A 21,749-nucleotide genomic window follows, 5' to 3' on the forward strand; every position below is an offset into this window, starting at 1 on the left:
TATACCACTTGAGTATCTAGAAATCAAATTTCGATAATCTTTCTTGACATCATTAGATATAGCCTAATTATGATCACCAACAGTCGTGCTTCCAACATTCCTGCTAATTTTAATCGTCTATGACGAAGTCGTGTTCTCGTGTTAACGGGTAGAAGATATCCAAATCGCATTGAATTTTGATTAGAAAATTGTTTTTATAATATTTAAAACAAGATCTCTACTCTCAATCTTATATTACAGCTTCACTATCTCACTTTTTAAAGATATTCATTTTCAGCTGTTCATGTTTTGTGTCCACCTTGTATTGGTATAGAGAACGAATATTCTTAAAGTATGATAACTGTTCTAAATATTTCAATGGTATAGTTATGTCAACGGTACAATACGTTGATTTGGGAGGTACATATTTGAACAATAGATGCAACAGAAACTGTACGATAGCATATCCCAGATCTAACGATATATAGTGACGAATGGGCTCAAAACACACAATTTTCAGATGGCCTATGTGAGCCGTTGGCAATTTAACGGTTTTAACAATATCCAATCACCAGTGAAATTTTGATAGAAAATTTCTTTTATCTATATAAAACAGATCATCTCTTTGATTAATTTAATGTCATTATTATTACATTTTGATAAGATTTTTTATTTTCAGCGGTTGATTATTGAGCCCTTTCGTTCACTAGGAAATGATATCCGTAAATCATAATTTATTTTCTAGGTTTACTTCAAATACTCTAGATCAAGTTATAACGGAGCCGATCGGCGATTCGAGAAGTCGCAACTATCGAAAACGAGCTGGAAGCACGAAAGGCTCCGTGCCTTCTGATAGCAGAGTAGTCTCACTTCTTCTCTCTCTCTCATCGTCTCTCTCTCTCATGGACCGCCTCTCTTCTCGCTATATATATATTATTACTATATATAGTATTTATTATATATATATAATATATAAAATTGAATGCGTAGCATAGCTTTTTGACAAGTATACCCCGCATGATTGCGCTATTTAGATTTTTGCCATTGGATCTACTCCCTTGATGTTACTTATAGCCTTGGATCAAAACACTATTCCAATCCTTGATACACCAGCCTACCACCATCATGCTAACCTTCCATCTTCTAGCCAATGGCTAAAAACTCAAAAGTCACGCTCACATAATACTTTTACAAGTATTCTAGCCTAACTCATAGATATAATATATATATTATATATATTTATATAGTATATATTCGCCAACCGGATGCACCAGGCCCATCTTTCTGTTCCAGTGATTAAAGCAGTGAACTTAACATATAACATGATGCAATCAATAATTTAAAATTTCAAACAACATACCGAATGCTCACCACATATATAGTAAAAATTTAAGTTCATCAGATACTTATTGTGCCCATTAGGTTGATTGTAATCGTCTTGGAGTAAAAGATTTTTGGTTAGAAATATGTATGTGCCGACCGCACATCCTTTCATCCAAAGATTAAAATCTGTGCTTGATACTATTAATAGCCTAATTCATCTAACAATAAAAAATTACTGTATATCAAGCACTTGGTGCTATTAATATAAAGCTAACTTATAATATATCTTCAAATATTCCTACTTGAGTAGAATTATCACTGGAGCTAATCACTTGAATGAAAGTGTTTGATAAATCACAAGCTTACAACAAAGGAAAACACTTTCAATGCACACGAACATAAACGGCAGCTCTTAATCCCCTTTCTCTTAAGAACCGTTGTAATCAATCGAGTAATAACACTAACCGGGAAGTTTTCTCTCCGCTGGGCATTGCTCAGGTCCTGTTACGTCGACTCTTCCGTACTTCATGGGAATTTTGGGGCCGCCGGCTTCCTAAAATAAGAATGAAAAGATGAACAGGGGTTTCGAGATGAAAATAATTCTGGTTTACAAAAATTAATCAAGTTAGAAACCAACTAAGACCTCAATGGCTGTAGCACTGGCCAATTGGAATAAATCGGCGTAAGTAACCCCAGAATACTTGTCCTTGATCGGTTGGATAAGCTTCAACACATTTACGAGTCCTGTCGTAAATGCGCCAAAGTGTGGAGTGCCAGCCCCTTCATACTGGCTCCACGGTGGTTTTGAAGTGGCCATTTCCAGAACCGTGCACCCCAAGCTCCAAACATCAACAACAAGACTGCAGCTATTTGTAGTTTTGATAACCTGTACATAAACAGTATAGTAACTAAAAACAAGGAGCTTATGATTTACAAATATAAAGAGGGCTCAAAAACCTTAAAACAAGATTACCTCAGGTGCCATCCAATATGGGCTTCCCTTGAATGATAAGGGACATGATTGTCCGCTAATCTAAAACAAGAGTGATACACAAATTTTAGGTAAAACTTTCAAGCAGCAAAAAAAAAAGAAGTAATAATTACAAGTTAACAGGTATAAATATTTAGCAGGGGTGCATCAAAATTCTATGCGCACAAAATCATAGGAGTTTTCAGATGAATATTTAGAATCACAACAGTATAGGAATCATATGAAAATATTTACAGCCATTAAAAGGGTCAGCAAATTCTATCCTCACATGTTTTGCCATCCCAAAATCTGCCAGCTTAACTCGACCATTGGGGTCAACCAGTAAGTTTGCACCTTTAATATTTCTGCAGGCTCAACAAAAGAATAACTACAAGCATAAGAATCTAGTGTAAGGTGAACAGCACATATCCAAGCAGAAGAAAGAATAGTAGTTAACTGTAATTATACTAGACTATTAGTTGAAATTCTCGTTTACCAAAGTTAAGTTCATAAAATACCTTCTCGGCCATCAAGCATACAAAACTCTTGGTTGTGTAGTACAAAACTTAAGAATGGGAGCGGCCATATATTATAAACAAGAAAAAACAGACTTAGGTGCTAAGTAATCTTCTCTTAGACTACCTATGGAAAATCAAGCATCAAAGACACAGACAAAATTAGACATAATAAGAAATGACAGTCAAAATGAACATAGGAGCTCAAACATATGACTTACCTCAAGAAAAGTTTCTGCCATCCTTTTAGTTTCTTGCATTTTTTACCAGATATCAATGAATGGAATATGCATTTCTTTGGCCAGCTCAACACACTGCCTTGCATAAATACCAGTAATCTCATTTGTTCTCTCTGGGTCTTTCCTTGCCTTCTTGCCATATACAGCTCTTGAAGAGAGAGAAAAAAAGGAGGCTTACTTCGGAAGCCTAGTAATTACAACAAAATATCAGGTATCTACAAAAAGAGATGATAAAAAATATCAGTGAATTTGACCGAGCATTTCCTACTAGTTTTTCCAATTAAATTATAATGTTGAGGAGAAGAGATCAGACATATAAGGAGAAAAAATATATATATAGCTATTTAGTTACTAACATTACTGTCTTACTTTGTCCCAAGTAGCTTGTTTAACACTTGGGACTATGACACTCCCTCAAAAGGCTTACACTCCAATAAAATGAAAGGAGTGCAATGCTGTTTGTTAGCAAAATTCACAAGAAATAGTAAAAATAGAAGGGGGGAAAAAACATGAAACTGAAAAGAATTAAAAAGAGACTAAGAAAGGCTTGCTTGAGGGCCATTGACTGTAAAGTGGCGAGTGCTAGCAAGAAAGCTTTTTGACAGTAAACAAGAGAACAGTCTCCAACTAATTGGAAAAGTGATTGGTGTTCATTATATAAAGTGATTTATAAATCTCTTGCTACTGAGGCTGCAGCCTTTTTCTTCATTAAAACCTAATATAATAGGGTACGCTTATAGTAGCAATTGCACCGACCTTCCGAGCACCTAGGTCGATAATTCCAAGCTTCACTGGCAAGAAAAAAAATTAAATAGGTAGAACCTGTAGGCACCTAAGCAATGTTTTTGACTACACTAGTTGGCATTCAATTTTATAACTCATCCATCTCAGTGCAAAATGCGCAGTTAACCATAACATAAAAGGCTGCGCTAGGCAAACTGCCCAACCCAGAAAATCCTTTTTTGTTGCTGAAAACGAAAGAGCCCTAAAATCTCTCCTCAAATATGATATCACAACATGGTTTGCAGTTTGTATAAAGAATGAAGTAGGGCTTAATTGATGTAATCAGGGAATGAAAAGTGAAAAATGTCCTGAACGTAACCTACACATCAGGACTAAGAAAGTCCAGCTCAAAAAATATGCATTGCTATTTCAAGAACCCACAATTTTCATTTGTGATTACGTTTCAGCGAAATTTATCCAAATGTGTTAGAGGATAAAGTTTATCACTTCAAATTTTTACTATGAAATATCTGTAAGAAAATCAAACTGCAAATATCAACTACTAGATTTCTTATGTAAAAATCACATCGAAGAAGGAAAGAAGCCAAACTATGCATATTCTTACCGCCCCTTCTCATCAACAGGAGGTGCGGTGATTAACACTACCACCATGGATATTGGTGAACATACCTGACATAACAAAACAAAAAATATAAAAGATTATACCAAACTAAAAATTGTACATTTGAACGTATTCATAAAGATGGATAAAAATCTAAACCCAAGCAATAAATTAGCAGGTTAGGATAAGAGAATGGCGAAAGAGTGCTGGATACATGCTGTTGTATTCAAGATACAAAACTCAAACCAGATTTGGGATTTACTAGCTGACGATATTGTAAAACAAACAAAGATAGTCCTTAAAATTTCTCAACCAGATGCCTAAAAGAGCTTTGTCGACATTAGATAGAAATTATAACGATCTCACTTAATTAAAGCGATCGTAGTTAAAGTGTAATTTTCAAGAAGAAAGATTAGAAAGTGATGATCCAACGATTACGTCAAGTTCCACAAATTCTAAAAAACATAACCACTTAAAAAATATGATAGTACATTCCACATAGCTGCACCATATAAATGAACAAATGAGCAGAGGATGATACATATCAAAGAAATTTTTTAGCTAGTAAACACCTAAGCATTAAGTAGCAAGGAAAAAGTAATTTTTTAAAAAAAGTTACCAGACATACTTCCCAGTATATGAGCATACTTTTTGAATAGAGACACTAGAAAAGTTAATTGATATGCATTAAAAACTCGTAATTCCAATTAATATTCTAAAACTCTGTGAAAAGTGATTATGCCATTACCTGTTAGGTGAGAAATTCAACTCTGCAGCATTAAACAACATACAAAATGAGTACACTTCTTATCAAATCATTGGCGAGGTTACAATGCATATTGTCAGTACATATGTTCATGCAGGCAGACATAAAATAAGAAGTAATATATTGACCAAAAAATTATCCAAGACTAACCCTTATTTTCAAAGTTTTATTTTAACACATCAGGTAAAAGAAGAATCCAACAGATATCTTAAGGTATACGATGTGTACTGGATATGACATTGGCACACCTATAGTATAAAAGCATCCATGACATTGGCACACCTATAGTATAAAAGCAGGATGTTTGCTATGTATTTCCTGCTCTTCAACAAAAGTACACAGAGCTGCCAAATCCATCATCTTGGGAGGATGGTTTCGTCCAGAAAACAGATATGTGCATAGTTTCTAAAATTTCTAGGCAAAATTAAATAAGTTATCTTAAACATAGAGTCTAGGAATCTACAATCTAAAGAAGCGATTGACGTAGGTAACTCTTTTCTCACTTCTTCTGGCTCTCTAGCGGTTTTGACTGACAGGATAGCTCGAGGTTTTAGACTCTTGTCCGATGCTTGTAACTTATCAGAGTCCGGACCGTCCTATATTCATTGTAACTTAACAATTAGTGCTTTTGCATACAAATTTCGCAAATTTCGCATGCTGTTGAAGAGCCAGCTCAACAGCCTTATTTCCCCCCAATGAAATTTGGATGAGCAGTATTTATGTAATCCATCTGCAAATTGTACAGAATAAATTTAAGAACCAAAAGAACAAACCCTTGATTGCCGAATATTCCTGTTGTCAGATTACTCAAAAGTTATCCTGTGTCTATCCCTCGCTTCTTTAGTAAGTAGAGAGCAAACCTATTAGCCTAAAGAGGTTATTAAGGGCCCCAATGTTATCGTTCCAAGTACCCTTGCATCTTATACCTAATACCTTAAACCATATCTGTACCAAAAATTGTTAAAGCAACTAACAAATAGGCAATACAAAAAAAAGAACACAGTAGTCAACCATTACACCCACTTATTCACAACTTAAATGTTCATGATTAGACGCTTGATAGAAGTGATTTGTCAGATCAACTCACATAGTTACTTCAGAACAAATAAAAAATAGATGATATACTCAAATTCAACACATTCATATATACTAAAACAAGGAGTCTCCTGTCCCCCTCTGTTTTGCCAGATATTTTGAATAGTTTTTGACTATTGTTATAGCCAAAACAGTTTATATAAGACTAGCAGCTTTAACGTGATTGTCACAACACACTATATCAGTCATTTCCGCCAAATTCTGGTACCACAAACACTCAACAAGAAACAATGCAGAAACATAAAACCATTACAATGCCAAAATTGGAAGGAATAAAACATAGAAGCTGATGAATAAAACTTCATTAACAGCACAATCCAAATCAAATGCTTTCACAGTCAAAGAAAACAAAAATTCCTTCTGAAACTCCTTTACAGGTGATGAATTATGGAGAGGCAAAATTTAGATCAAAAATTTATTAAATTAGAGGGGGTAAGAGGGGAAGGGGGATGCATACTTGATGCGACGGATCTCCTCGAAGAACTGGAGATCGTAGACCTGGTCGGCGACGGCGAAGTGGACGACGCCGGCGATGTGGTGGCGCTCGATCGAGGTGGTCGACGGCGACGTTGCGCCGGCGCACACGGGGCCGAGAAGATCAGGGCGAATGCGAGGGCGATTTGGGACTGGGATCGGAGCTTGGAGAGGACGCGGAGGAAGAGGGAGGAGGGGATGAGTAGAGGTGAAGGAAAGAGCGAGAGCTCGAGCTCGCACGGAGGGGGAGAGCGAGAGCGAGAGCTCGCACGGAGGGGGAGAGCTCGAGCTCGGAGAGGAGGGGTGACGGATCGAGGTGGTCGACACAGGGGAGGGGTGCGGAGGAGTGGGATCGGGTTGGGTTAAGGTGAGGGTGAGGGTGAGGGTGAGGGTTTGGGTTAGGATTGAATTAGTGCTCAAAGTAAATATATTTAATATATAAATATTAGTCGGTAAAGATACGTAGTTTAAAATAATTGCCGCTAAAATATAATTAAATAATAAATAATAGTGGCTGTTTAATAATCGACATTATTAAATTATTGCTAGAAGATAATTTTATTATAATATTTGTAAAAACACCAACTACTTGGTGCTTGTAAATTATTTACTAATATATTTATTCTTTTGATCATTTTCATCTGTTAAATCATACTATTCAACCAACCACCCACTAAACCCTAGGTTCCCACATTATCTATGACCGCACATATCTTTAATCAATGGCTAAAAATCTATAAGTACTAAATCTTTGGTACTTTTAAAAACATGAAACTAATTTATATATATATATATATATATATATATATGAAGAGTATTATGTGAAAAAAAATGTAATCACTGAGAAGTTCATATGATTTTAGTAATTAAGATTAAATATATATATTGATTGTTATAAATTTGTAAAATTATTGGTATAAATTTTTTGTGATAAAAAAAATTTTCTATTGAAAAAAAAAAAAAAAAAACCTAAAGTGAAGGTAATAGAGTGCTGTGGTGCCGTGGGCGAGTTACAATGTGAACTGGGTGCAGGAATTAAATTTTTCATCGATTAGACTATTTATTTTAAAAAATTTTAATTTTAACAATTTTATAATTATAACTATAAGGTGATTTCCATGACTCTTTATATAAGAATTCAGCTTATTATTTATTATGTAAAAAATAAGTTATAATAAATTACTTAAAATAATAATTAATACAAGGTTAAAAGTAAATCTATGACGTTCAAATTATTTTTAATATACACATATTATAAATAGTTAAAATAAAATAAATTTTTAAAAATAGATAAGATAATTAAGTTTACGATGATGGTGCAAGCAAATTGCAAAAGTCCGAGACTAAACTTTCCATGTCTTATAGTTCAAGTCAAAAATACAATCTAATAAAGAATCAAAGGAGAATTAAAAGTGTCATGCAGTGCTCATAGGTTTCGAACATAAAAAATTACAACGAATTAAATGTTCGAAGAATTCAAAGTATCCTACACGACATAGTTCGAGACCAAAAGTGAGATTTACCTAATATACTGATGACTACTTCTTAAAAAAGTAATAAATTAAATTATAAAAAAAATTATAAATATCTCTTTTTCGCTTTCATTCTAACTTTTAAAAAACTAATAATTTACGTGTCGTATTGCACACATCGTGTATGTTAGTAAATTATCTAAATTGTAAGACACTAGAGGAAATTACAATCTAGGATTTGTGTTGATGATGTGAGATCCATGTAGGACTGGTGGTATTAGGAAGCAGATTACAACTATCCGATCTTTAAAAAAAATTTGACTATATTCGATCCTTTTTTTCACACTTCGGAGATAAGAGGATATTAAATATATATTGTAAAGAGATAAAATAGATTTTAATCGCACTCTCTTCATTTTATTTATATTAATAATTTCATGTCAAAAGTAATTTATGGTTTGTAAATATAAATTTGTATTAAATAAAATATAGGTATCATGTAGAAATTGAACACGATTTAGTTTCATATGGATATGATGATTGCACATTATATATAATTAATCCGAATAATGGTCGAAATATACTCCGAGGAAATATCTAAATCAGTAATCTCGTTTTTAGAAAAAGTTATACGAAAATTACTAGCATTGATATATATGCTCTACGGCAGTTTGCATCCTGTAAAAGAAAAAATTAATGGCGATATTTGTCACAAAATTAACCGTATTCGATCGTTTTACCTGCCCGAACATTAAGAATCATCTAAAAAAAAAGGCAGAACATGAATTTTTCAGAAATTGATTTGTTCAGCATAACTACTCAAAAAAGGAAAGTAGCTCCATAGCTTTATTAGTTTTTAAAGTAAATAAACAACATTTTGAATGATCACCTTCTTTTTGCCGAATAATTAGCTGTTTCAAAAAAAATAAAATACTATTTTTCATAAAATTTAACAAGAGGGTTAAAAGTTAAAACTACTTTTTTCTAGTAATCAAATATATAGACCGAAAAAAAAATAATACTTATTCAGTAGGAAAACTGTTTTCTGGAATATTTTTCAAAAGAACCAAACACCTTGAGAAAACAAGGCCATAATTGCAAATAATTGCAAAGCAATGCCTATTTGTCTACCCCATGTTTCAGGCTCAAAAACTTAGACACAACTCAAAAGTTGCCTATCTTTTCAACTAACCTAAGGAAAAGGCAAAAAGAATATGTAACACACAAACTTAGAGAAGCATAAAGAAAATAAAACATTACACAAAGTAGATAGAAATAAGGATGCAAAAGAAATGTGCTTCATGGAATCCTGCATTAAAGCACTCAATCAAGTAGGGGAAGTTAAATTCATCTTGTGTGGATAATTATAGAGAAAGAAAGTGCGGAATCGGCGGCGTGATGATCAATCCACTAACCACCTTTTAGATCCCTTATAAAGATCGAAATCGGTCGATAGATCGACCTACGAGCTAGATAGGAGACTAGTTACTCATTAAATACTATGCATAAAAAGAAGTCTTGGTCTAATTAAAGTGAAGTGATCATCTTTTCATGATGTGGGCAAGGTTGAGATCAGCTTCAAAGAGAGAGAAAGGTCAGTAACCTAGCAATTGAATCATTATTTGGTTCTATGAATTTTAATCTTAAGTAGATCCATGTCAATAGATGAATGTTTCAGATATTCGTCGAACTAAACGAAATTCCAAGTAGATCATTTGCGCGTCTCTTTTCTACATTATTCTCATTTACTACTCGATTTCAATAATAAAATCCCATTTTTGATTACACGATTTCTATGATAAATATGTCTTCTCAAGTTACATTTTCACACAACTTAATTAGTTGTAATATTTTTGAAATTTTAAAGCTAGAATGATCATTGATAATTCTTCAAATTAAGAATTAAATTAATAATTATTGAAGATAAGAGGTAATTAAAACAGTACTACTTAGGCCTTATACTGGCATTTGAGAGCCAATTTAACCACTTTACTCATATATCTTATTAAGGACTTCTCTCTTGGTCTTATTTATCAGGACGGGAGAAGCAGGAAACAATTGATCATAAAAGCTTTAATGTCAATGAGGAGTACATTAACACTTTAAGGACACAATCCAATGCCGAATTTTTCGCAAAAACACATCTATTTATATCCGATCCTTCGATCCATACATCATCGAAACCTGATCTCATCATAGGAGCGCTTCTCGAACCCGAACAAGATGCCATTTCCTCTACTCTTGAGAGTTTGATCTTCCCAAGTGCAATCTCAGATCTCAAGCTCTTACTAACTAATTACTTCGATATAAGCGCCAAGGTGTCTAAATTTTGTACTCAGCTCTTACGAAACATCAACAAGTATCATTCGAACCACCAATCAATTGAAGAAGTGCTCGAGACGATCATCAAATCTAAATCACTTGAACTTGATTCGATTGCTCTCCTGGCGAACCCGGTCTCGAACCCGAATCAAGCTGATTTCAAGCTAATACAAGATCGATACTCTTTGATATTGCACCGACTTAAGTCAAGGAGGAAAAAAGTGGCAACAAGGATTAAGTTGATAAAATGCATGAAGAAACTTTTAGGGTTTTGTTTCACATTGGCTTGTGGATTGGTTGCATTGGTGGGTACAGGTATTGCATTGCACTGCTTATCTGGGCTTCTTATGTAACGACCCAGTCCACTAGCAATAATAACTCGTTGGGCCCAGCCAACAGCCCAAAATGCTTAAGCTCAGTTATTATTACTAGTGTCTAAGTCTCTTATAAACCCAATGACAACCTCTTTCCCATCCGATGTGGGACTATTGGGGTGTCACAAACTCCCCCCGTTAAGGTCCTGACGTCCTCGTCAGTCCAATCACACACACAGCCCAAGATCACCAGGCGATGTGAGACTCGTCTCGCTAGCCCGTCATCCTGACCCTGGCTTAGCCGAGACTCGCCACACATGTCCAGCTGGTGAACACCGGCTCTGATACCAAATGTAACGACCTAGCCCACTAGCAATAATAACTCGTTGGGCCCAGCCAACAGCCCAAAATGCTTAAGCTCAGTTATTATTACTAGTGTCTAAGTCTCTTATAAACCCAATGACAACCTCTTTCCCATCCGATGTGGGACTATTGGGGTGTCACATCTTATTGCACCCCTTTTTTTCGCGCTCAACTCGGTTCATTTGAAGAAGAAAATCTCAAACCTAAAGTACTTCAAAACTGAGTTCTTGAAGAAAATGTGGGAACAACTTGATGTGGTGGCTAAAGGGACTTACATTCTACACTGCGACTTTGACACGATGAGTCGACTTGTAGCTCGGATTCACGATGAGTTCGAGCACAATAATATGATCATAAGACATTGCATGGAGAGGAAAGATGATAAGTGCCATGTTCAGGGAGTTGTGAAGGAGATTAAGAATAGTCGATGCGGGATTATTCGGAAGGTGGAAGAGCTCGAAGAGCATGTGTGCTTGTGCCTTGCTACAATCAATAGGGCTAGGGTTTTGGTCATGAAGGAGATATCCCCACCATGAATAAAAATGTTGTTCTCTATCCGTTTAAGCATTTCGAATACAATGGTTGTTTCATATTTTTTAACTTAATATCCTGTTATATATAAAAATATAAAAACATCATTCTCTATCAACTTAAAATTGAAGAATAATAGATTATTTTATATAATTTAACCATTGATTCTAATGCTGTTTGTTTTTTGACTATTTTCATTTGAAAGACTTTTTAATAAGATAAAACTTATATTAATTTATTTGTGCAAGTTATTATATATTCTGTGCTTTTTTTTTTTGAAGCACCATGCCTGTTTAAAACTGTTGCTAATTAATTCCCTTAGACTTGAGCTGTCTATGAAATTTTTTGTGAATTTCTCTTTTACTTCTGATTTGAGATTCCGATGCACCAACATAATTAAAAATTTTAAAACTCTTTCTAAAACTTAAATCCGATAATTAAGATCGATATACTTGATTCTTTATAGAAAAAATTACTTTCAATTTCACTTATTACATAATATATAATATAATATTATATAATATAATATATATATATATATATATATTGTATATATATATATGTAATATATAATAAAGTATCTGGGCAATGTTAGCTTCAAATTGCGCAAAATTAAGTGTGAAGAGTTTGCTTTCTTTTATTTTGTTTTGGATGGTCTGAAAGTGGTTTAGAGCATTAATTTGAATCAAATCGAAAGGCTTGATTTCTTGACAGTGTAAATAAATATCAGACAGTGACGACTAAAGTCGCTATCGAATATATAAAATATTATCATTAAATATCTATGATGGCGACAAAAATTATCGTCATATGTTGCCACAATAAGTCCCACCGATAAATAAATTGGTGGCGAGATATAGGCTTAACCACCTTACACATAACCGACCGTCCCTAGAGCAAGTGGCAAAGGGCTTGGTGGTTGGTACCCAAGACCCAAGTTCGAATCCTAGTTGATTCACATTTCCAGCTAAATTTATATCTAAATAAAATAAACGAAACGGGTAGCGTGCTACCTATCTCTCTCAAAAAAAAAAAAAAAAAAACCACCTTACACATAATTTTTTATGGCAACAATAGTCGCCATGGAATGATAGAATTTAGTGGCAACATTTATATTGCCACCCCAGTTTGCCTAATTTGTGGCCTTTTTTTTGTCGCCACCGTATCTATAAACATATATTAATCCTCAATATTTTTGGGTGATGTGGCACAACCTCCTTTATTTGGTAAGAGATATAGGACCCTTTTTTTCTTTTTTTTTTAACTCCTAATTTTGGTATCTTCTTCTTTTCTCGTTTAGCAAGAGATTTATAAATATATATTAATTACCAATATTTTGGCTAAGGTGGCACGACCTCCTTCATTTGGCAAGAGATGTGGGACCCTTTTTTTTTAACTCCTAACTTTTGTGTCTCCTCCTTTTCTCATTTAGCAAGAGATGTGGCATCAATTTTCTTCTTTTTTTAACTCCTAACTTTTGGTGTCTTTTCATTTTCTCACCATCCGCAACTTCACCTCCCCCCAGCCCCTCTTTTTTTTTTTTTCTCTCCAACCCACGTGTTTACAATCCGTTTTCCCCTTAACTCCCACAACCCCACTTCCTCTCTTTCTTTGTAGAGTTCTTTAGAAACCGTACAAGATGCTTTAGTAGCGTGGTCATAACGGTGGCAGAGGCGATAAATACTTTTTAACTCCCAACTTTGGTGTCTTCTGCTCTTCTCATTTAGCAACAGATCTATAAACATATATTAATCCCCTAAACATATATTAATCCTCAATATTTTTGGGTGATGTGGCACAATCTCCTTCATTTGGTAAGAGATATAGGACCCTTTTTTTTTCTTTTTTTTTTCACTCCTAATTTTGATATCTTCTTCTTTTCTTGTTTAGCAAGAGATTTATAAACATATATATTAATTCCCAATATTTTTGGCTAAGGTGGCACGACCTCCTTCATTTGGCAAGAGATGTGGGACTCTTTTTTTTTTTAACTCCTAACTTTAGCGTCTTCTCCTTTTCTCATTTAGCAAGAGATGTGGCATCAATTTTTTTTTTTTTTTAACTCCTAACTTTTGGTGTCTTTTCATCTTCTCACCATCCGCTACATCACCTCCCCCCAGCCCCTCTTTTTTTTTTTCTCTCTTTTTTCTCTCCAACCCACGCGCCTTTTCCTCTTCTCTACAATCCATTTGCCCCTAACTCCCATAACCCCACTTCATCTTTTTCTTTGTAGAGTTCTTTAGAAACCGTACAAAATGCTTTAGTGGTATGGTCACAACGGTGGCGGAGGCGATAAATACTTTTTTAACTCCTAACTTTGGTATCTTCTGCTCTTCTCATTTAGCAAGAGATCTACAAACATATATTAATGTACAATATTAACATCTATTAGTCCTCAATATTTTTGGTTGAGATGGCACAACCTCCTTCCTTTGGCAAGAGATGTGGAAATGTTTTTTTTTTTTTAACTCCTAATTTTGATATCTTCTTTTGTTCTCATTTAGCAGGAGATCTATAAACATATATTAATCCTCAATATTTTTGGATGAGGTGGCATAACCTCCTTCATTTGGTAAGAAATGTGGGACCCTCTTTTTTTAATGCCTAACTTCGGTATCTTCTCCTCTTCTCATTTGCAAGAGATTTATAAATATATATTAATCCCCAATATTTTTGGCTGAGGTGGCACAACTTCTTTATTTGGCAAGAGCTGTGGGACCATTTTTTTTTAACTCTTAACTTTGGTGTTTTCTCTTTTTCTCATTTAACAAGAAATGTGGCAACATCTATAAACATATATTAATCCTCAATATTTTTGGGTGAGGTTGTACAACCTCCTTCGTTTGGTAAGAAATGTGAGACCCTTTTTTTTTAATGCCTAACTTCGGTATCTTCTCCTCTTCTCATTAGCAAGAGATCTATAAATATATATTAATCCCCAATATTTTTGGCTGAGGTGGCACAACTTCTTTATTTGGCAAGAGCTATGGGACCCTTTTTTTTTAACTCTTAACTTTGGTGTTTTTTCCTTTTCTCATTTAGCAAGAGATGTGGCAATAATTTTCTTTTTTTTTTTTAACTCCTAACTTTCGGTGCCTTTTCATCTTCTCAACGTTCACCACTTCACCTCCCCCAGCCTCTCTTTTTTTCTCTCCCTAACCCACGTGTCTTTTTCTCTTCTCTACCATCCGTTTTCCCCTAACTCCCACAATCCCACTTCCTCTCTTTCCTTGTAGAGCTCTTTAGAAACCGTACAATTAAAATGCTTCAGTGGCATGGTCATAACGGTGGGGGAGGCGGTAAATGTGATGGCAGTGAAGACCAAGGTGGCGGCGACGGTGGAGGCGTGGGCAATGGCAGTAGAGATCGAGACAGCGGCGGAAGCAATGACGATCCTTGCCCTCTAGAGAGCAATATGAAGTAAGAATTCCTCGATCTTTTCCTTTGTTTTCTCTTTTTATTTTTTATTTTTTCATCTATTTTTAACTCATTTTACAATATTTTTTTGGGATTATTTGGTGGTTTCTGTTTAAGGTGAGTTAGATTTGATTAAAAATCTAATACTTTGATAATACCTACCTGCCGCATCGCGCGGGTAACTACACTAGTGTGATATTATAGTGGCAACAAAAAAGATATTTGGTAACGGCATTAAAGTTGACACTTTAACTTAACTAATTACTATCATTTTAATTTTTTATCACCATACATTTGGTGGCGAAATGGTATTGTCACTGTGTAAGCAAACTATCAATGAATTGAGCTAGAATACTTTTAGAAGCACCAACCCCTTGGTGCTTCTAGGTTTCTAGCTCTTGGATGTACTCCTTCATTACTAATAGTTTTTGGATCAAACACTATTCCATCTGCCACGCACCACTTATCACCATCATCTCAACCCTACATCTCTCTATCCAATGACTAAAAACTCAAAAATACCATTCTCTTGGTGCTTTTGAGAGTGTTCTAGCTCAACTCCATCACAATATATACAGCGGTGATATGTTTTGTTGCCACGGTATCTTTGCCACTAATAATTTATTTTCTTATAGTGTGAATTGGTCGACTATCACACAATGATGCACAGACACAAAGTTGACTAGGGCGGTTTTTACGACAAAGAAAATATCAAGAATTTCATCAGCTTTTCCGCTTGACTAGTTGAAATTAATGTCACACATAGTTGATGTTGTAGAAAAAGGATTCATAATTATCTCATTTATGGAGAAGAGGATTGATAGAATTACTTAATTTTTTGAAATGGTACAAATTAAGTTCTTTGGATCATAATCTTCGCTATTTAGACATTTGTGATCTTTCACACAAAAAAAATTATTAATATTAACAAAAATTTGACAATGAGTTAGCATGGAACTATTATCTATGTTTAGATCGGCATCTGACCCGTTTTCTGTCATATTGGTATCTTAAATAATATATTATCGGAGTCAGTTTTAAATTCCTGCATTATATAATGGTAAATTCGCACCTATTAATTTCACACACCTTTCAAACATGACGTGAGTGTGAACGTTAATATTTTATTTCTGGGTTCAATCCCTATTTTTAGTAATATGCACGTGAGTTATATAATTCCACGTACTTTTTATATTTATCATGCATGTAAGTATAGGTGCTAATATATATTTCTGGATCTGTCTTTTACTAGATCGATCTTTTGGATCTTTCATTTTTATGATGCACATTAGTTAATTTCACATACTTTTCATATTTATCATGCACGTAAGTGAAAGTGTTAATATATATTTCTGAATCTGTCGTCTACTGGATCGATATTTTTGGTCTTTCATATTTATCATGCACGTGAGTGGAGATATTAATATATGTTTTTGGCCTTGTCTTCTGCACCAGATTAATATTTTGGGTAATATATACTGGTTACCGTGGCAACTTATGTAGCAAGTTAGAGATCTCCTTAAAGCTTAAACTATTATGCATAAAATATTAGATAGATCGAGTGGAAACTTTCTAAATGTTAACCAATTGTATAAAAATAAAAATAAAACTAAGAAGAAAGCATAAAACGCAACCACATCTTTAATTTTGCTACTCAAACATCAACTAAAAGTCCTTCAAGCTAGGCATGTACAAATACACTACACATAATCAACAAGACAAACAAGAGAACACACATTAATTTGTATCTTAAATACTATGACATGTAAACACTGCACCTATATACTCATATATACTGTCACTCCATATCCAAGATTTAGTTCATTCATATGCATAAACAAGTTAGTGAAAAAGGTGAAGAGAAAAATACTCTCTCTCTCTCTATATATATACATATATGTAGCCCTAATTGTGGTGTTTCTTTGCCTTGTTCTTTTCATGGTGCTCATGGAGCGCAAATCCGGCGCAGGCTAGTGCAACTGTTTCAGCAATCTCCTCTTCAAGCCTATGTCGGTGCGCGTGCTTGGGATCGGTCCTTGCCTTATGCCCCTCATACTGCTTAAAAATTGCTTAACACTAGAGTTATCGCGAAACAATAAAGATATGTACTAATTCTCTAGTTCTCATTTAACTTAGAGTTTATATGCCACTATATATATTGTACCTTAGATTTGACCTAAATTTTTATGCTACATACGTTTAACCTATTTAATTTCTAGGTTCTCTTTTAAGTATACTTGCATGTATATATTAGCTAGCTACAATATCGGTCGTTTAGGATAGTACGTCCAATTACGTAGCGAATAGAAAACGATCAACTTGTGTTAATACGATCGATGTACTTTTTATTCGATATAAGAGACCTTTTCATCAAGATAGATATACAGAGATCTTGTTTATCAAAGGATCGATTTCCATATCTAGAGCAAGAATCCTATTCAAAGAGATATTGAACCAACGCAAGCGAATTTTGTAGGGGTTAAATCTCGAACATTTGTATTCAAATTAGTGTGATTTGAATTGCGTGTTTTAACTTCTTTTTTCTTTTTCCTTTTGAGAAAAAGGATGGAAAATCAATCCCAACCTGCTTCAATTATTACGATAATGCACATGGAAAAAAAAAAAAAAAGGAGAGAGAAAGAAAACTCATTGAAGGGGTTGGCACTAGAGAGAAAGAAAACTCATTGAAGGGGTTGGCACTAGGGGTGGCAATCCAGGTCGTTGTTCGTGAGCCGGTTCATGTTCGGGCTCAAAATGAGCTCGAGATCGAATCACTTGTTTAGTAAACAAGCTGAACATGAGCTGAATTTTCAGGTCGTTAATTTTATAAATGAGCCGAACACAAGCTAGATCAGCTCGCTCATGTTCGGCGCGATAATAGCTCAAATACATATATTTTATATTTATATAATTTATTTAATTTAGATTTATATGTATTTATATGTATAAATAAATAATTATATATAATATATATTTTTATTATTATATTTTTAGCCAAAAAAAAATATAAAGCGGAGCTCAATTATAAAAAGACTCATTTATATGTAAAGTGTCAACCATTGAATCAAAGTCTAATGGATAAGATTTTATAAATTTACTTTTTATATATATTCAATTTAATTTATTTAATTTATTATTCGTTGGCCAGCTCGTGAGCTAACTCGTGTTCAGCTCGAGAGTAGTTGGTATCTCTTCCCGAGTGTTCTACGACGTTGTAAGAATCTAGTAATTAATTGTAGTTTATTAAAGATCAGGTTGATTAAGTGGTTGATCGTAATGTCTCTTGTTGTGAGTGGAACGCACGTGAGATGTTAGAGCACTTCTTAGGAGCTAAGGAAGTCGTCTTTGGCACCAGTGCCTTAGGCGGTGCTCAAAGCAGGCTAAGACTCAGCGTGGCCATTTAACAAGCGACCATATTGTAATGAGCAGTTTATTCGTGATGTGATACGGGGTTTCTTCTCCTCTAACACGAAGTCGTCTTTAAGTCGACATCGGGGTACGATGCATGATGACCAGAGAAGTTAATTTCCCAGAGGGGAACTTACCGGTTCGTCTCTAACCGTGACAAGTTTTGTTCCTGTTCGTCTTCTTGTATTCTCACAGGGTTACGTGGGTTACATGTATAGATCAACATAAAAACTTAGTTACTTGTTCTTTTAACATCTTGAAGCTTTATAGATATGAGACTCGGTATACCGAAGAAACCCCTGTACATGTCGAGTCTCGAGTCTTCGTCGAGACACCTTTTCTTTCGTGTTACCTGTAACTCTGTGTGACGATAAAGGAAAACAGGGTATGTGTCATATCACCCCAGTATACAGATATGTACTGAATTAATCTAGGACGAAGTGAGAATACTATATATATATATATATATATATATATATATATATCTAATTCTATTTACTGAAACTATAATTTAACTTATTAAGCTGGGAGATAGAAGTCTTCCAGCAAGATATGAACTACAAGGAAAGTATGAGCAAACTATCTAAAATAATATTAAAAATTTTTAATGCTTCAAATAAAAGATTTATAAAATTTATGAGATTTAGTATAATTAAATAGCCATATTTAATAGCTTTTATTGAATACTCATGCTTGTTGAATTAAACATGTGTATTTTTATGTCATCTTAATGACATATAACGTACACTTCAATTTTGAGTTACAGTACTAAAGTTTTTGATTAAAATTTAAAATTTTGTACGTTAAATTTCAGTTGTTCGAGTTTTGATGCACGGTTAATCCCCACAGTTGCTCGGCTTGAGCTCACTCGACCCCAACCGAGTACAGGCCGAGCAAATTCATAGCTCGACTTTTTAAGTCGAGCACAAACTGAGCAATTCTTTTACCTTAACCTCCGCGCTCTGACGAGCACTTCAATTTAAACAGTACTAAAGTTTTTGATTAAAATTTAAAATTTTGTACGTTAAATTTCAGTTGTTCGAGTTTTGATGCACGGTTAATCCCCACAGTTGCTCGGCTTGAGCTCACTCGACCCCAACCGAGTACAGGCCGAGCAAATTCATAGCTCGACTTTTTAAGTCGAGCACAAACTGAGCAATTCTTTTACCTTAACCTCCGCGCTCTGACGAGCACTTCAATTTAAACAGTACTAAAGTTTTTGATTAAAATTTAAAATTTTGTACGTTAAATTTCAGTTGTTCGAGTTTTGATGCACGGTTAATCCCCACAGTTGCTCGGCTTGAGCTCACTCGACCCCAACCGAGTACAAGCCGAGCAAATTCATAGCTCGACTTTTTAAGTCGAGCACAAATTGAGCAATTGTTTGGCGGTGATTCTTGCGGTTATTGATCTGGACTTCGAGATCGATCCATGCAGGCATCATTACTCGCCCGATTTGGAGAAGGTTTTGCCTGTAGAAACCCGTTTTTTACTGGCTGCTGTTGCGACGTTATGAATTGCTGACCGTAGTCCACAAATAGTTTCCAGCGTCGACGAACTCAGTGTTTTGCATTCTCTGCCGTAGGAGCGTCCGGAAATCAGGCGAATTAGATATTACTGGATTCGCAGGCTTCAGACAAGATTCTGAGCCAGTTGGTTTTTAGATGAGTTTACTATTAGCTCGAAAACAGTCCTTATTGCGCTGCTGTTTTCGACAGATGAGGTGTGATCGCAGAGCCCAGCGTCGGCCTTCAGGTACTTCGCGTGCGCGACGTAGGAGCGAAGGATCGCGTGAAATCGGGTTTGCGATTCTAGACTGCGAGAGAATCCACAGAGTCCAATTTGCTGGATTGAAAGTTAGCTGATCGGATTTTAAAGGTTTCTCACATGTTTTCCACAGTTTCTGTGGTATTGAGTCCATGGTTTATTTTCCGCAACATGTGACTTCGGTTTTGAGCGACGCGTTGGTTTATCGCGGCTCAGCCACTTCTTTCGTTGCCAGGAGTTAGCATTCGGAGGTGGGTTAAATATCGGTTTTCTATCCTAAGCGAATAGAGTCACAGTTAATTTTCAGTTTTGACTAGTATATTGATAAGAGCTCGATTCATGTATATTATGATTAAATCTGATTTGAGCCCAATGTTAGCAGTTTTAAATTATACATGTATGGCGTGAACTTGATTAGGGAAAACCGGTTTGACGTTGATTTGTATTACACTACCAGATTTTAGCTCTAGGAGGTTCTTGCGTATCGTCATGCGGGGAGAGTGTGACGGCGATACCAGGGTAAGTGTAGCTTATTTCACACTCGTGCTTGGATGCGAGCTTTGTTCAGTAGAGTCAGACCGTTGTGTTCGGGACTCGTCGAGGGGTTGAGGTGGCCAGATACTTAGCACGAGGTATATTGGATGTTGACGGTTTATTTGAATTAATGCCTGTTGAGAAGCTTATTGAGCTCGACAGTGATCCGCTTGATACTCGGTTGGTTCGCTTGCCCACGAGTGCCTCCGGAGTGGTTAGTGCTTTAGCGTTGGTGGCTATGCTGTCTAGTTGTTGATCGCTCCTCACTAAGCTACCAGGTTATTTAGTGTAGCTTCACATGGCGACGGGGTACATCAGCTCCCACTTAATTGGTCAGTTTTTATGATTTACATGAGGGTGTACTAGGCAGATGATGCTAGTGGTATATAGCTGTAATAGTAGTGTTTCCAGCTTTTCCTCAGTTTTCTTGTTACCACGTAGACTTAGTGGTTGTTGAACCGATGAAGTTGATAGGCGGCATCAACTGAGACTACTTATTTTTACAGTGAGTTCTCACGCCCTTTTCTTCCACCGTTGTCGCGCCTCGTCTCGGCTGGCTGTCCTTCTGAGGCGATCGCGCAAGGCGTCTCGCGGCTAGACCACTTCCGACCTGGTGTGATTCAGCAGTTCTTCCATGACGTGCAGGAGTGTGCTTAGTGTGTATTTGGAGCTATAACATATTTGTGGAACTCTCTGTGCGAGTGCTTTTGATATAGATATTTTGTATGGTATATAGATCTTCTTTTCTAACTGTTCAGTTAGGTTTTAGTTTCAGCTCTCCGCTACTTTCGAGTTGTGTTTTACATTTACTGTACGCTTCTGTATACAGGAAATAATTTCTTTGTATACGGCTGATTTGTCGGCTGCCGAGTGATCGTGCATCCGCATGCGTGACATGAAGATCTTCTCTCTGTG

The 21,749-nt window shown here is 35.4% G+C and overlaps 3 protein-coding genes across 6 annotated transcripts in view; 1 reads left to right on the plus strand and 2 right to left on the minus strand.

Annotated features, from left to right (window-relative positions):
- Positions 1,498–6,941, minus strand: LOC109725736 (probable L-ascorbate peroxidase 5, chloroplastic). 4 transcript variants are annotated; one of them, XM_020255060.1, is made up of 7 exons: positions 6,690–6,941; positions 4,375–4,439; positions 3,009–3,213; positions 2,562–2,637; positions 2,276–2,335; positions 1,946–2,188; positions 1,498–1,851 (listed from the first exon to the last, which is right to left on the minus strand). In XM_020255060.1, the coding sequence occupies exons 2-7, from the start codon at positions 4,385–4,387 to the stop codon at positions 1,828–1,830; spliced, it is 621 nt and encodes a 206-aa protein (XP_020110649.1). In that variant the 5' UTR covers positions 4,388–4,439; positions 6,690–6,941; the 3' UTR covers positions 1,498–1,827. The 4 variants fall into 4 exon arrangements, with proteins under 4 accessions (XP_020110649.1, XP_020110650.1, XP_020110647.1 ...); XM_020255058.1 differs by having other exon boundaries at positions 1,539–1,855; positions 6,690–6,940; XM_020255059.1 differs by having other exon boundaries at positions 1,539–1,855; positions 3,009–3,241; positions 6,690–6,940.
- Positions 6,620–11,713, plus strand: LOC109726038 (UPF0496 protein 3-like). Its single transcript, XM_020255469.1, has 3 exons — positions 6,620–7,067; positions 10,216–10,820; positions 11,366–11,713. Exons 1-3 carry the CDS (start codon positions 6,620–6,622, stop codon positions 11,711–11,713), a joined length of 1,401 nt encoding a protein of 466 aa, XP_020111058.1.
- Positions 17,031–21,749, minus strand: part of LOC109725821 (abscisic stress-ripening protein 1-like) — a 6,784-nt gene continuing 2,065 nt past the window's right edge. Inside the window, exon 2 of the mRNA XM_020255195.1 lies at positions 17,031–17,180. Within this exon, the coding sequence (XP_020110784.1) occupies positions 17,031–17,180 (150 nt within the window). The remainder of the gene's footprint in view (positions 17,181–21,749) is intronic.

Source organism: Ananas comosus, linkage group 20 (genome assembly GCF_001540865.1).
Source record: "Ananas comosus cultivar F153 linkage group 20, ASM154086v1, whole genome shotgun sequence".
Classification (NCBI taxonomy): domain Eukaryota; kingdom Viridiplantae; phylum Streptophyta; class Magnoliopsida; order Poales; family Bromeliaceae; genus Ananas; species Ananas comosus.

What these genes read in the sequence shown, in the direction of transcription:
- LOC109725736 (XM_020255058.1), bottom strand. An exon ending in TGGCAGAAACTTTTCTTGAG is followed by an intron (nt 2,638 to 3,008) that starts GTAAGTCATATG and finishes TTGAGCCTGCAG; the next exon opens with AAATATTAAAGGTGCAAACT. An exon ending in CATATTGGATGGCACCTGAG is followed by an intron (nt 2,189 to 2,275) that starts GTAATCTTGTTT and finishes GTTTATGTACAG; the next exon opens with GTTATCAAAACTACAAATAG.
- LOC109726038 (XM_020255469.1), top strand. Translation starts at nt 6,620, where the DNA reads ATGGAGAGGCAAAATTTAGATCAAAAATTTATTAAATTAGAGGGGGTA. An exon ending in GAGGAGTGGGATCGGGTTGG is followed by an intron (nt 7,068 to 10,215) that starts GTTAAGGTGAGG and finishes CTTATTTATCAG; the next exon opens with GACGGGAGAAGCAGGAAACA. An exon ending in CATTGGTGGGTACAGGTATT is followed by an intron (nt 10,821 to 11,365) that starts GCATTGCACTGC and finishes GTTCATTTGAAG; the next exon opens with AAGAAAATCTCAAACCTAAA.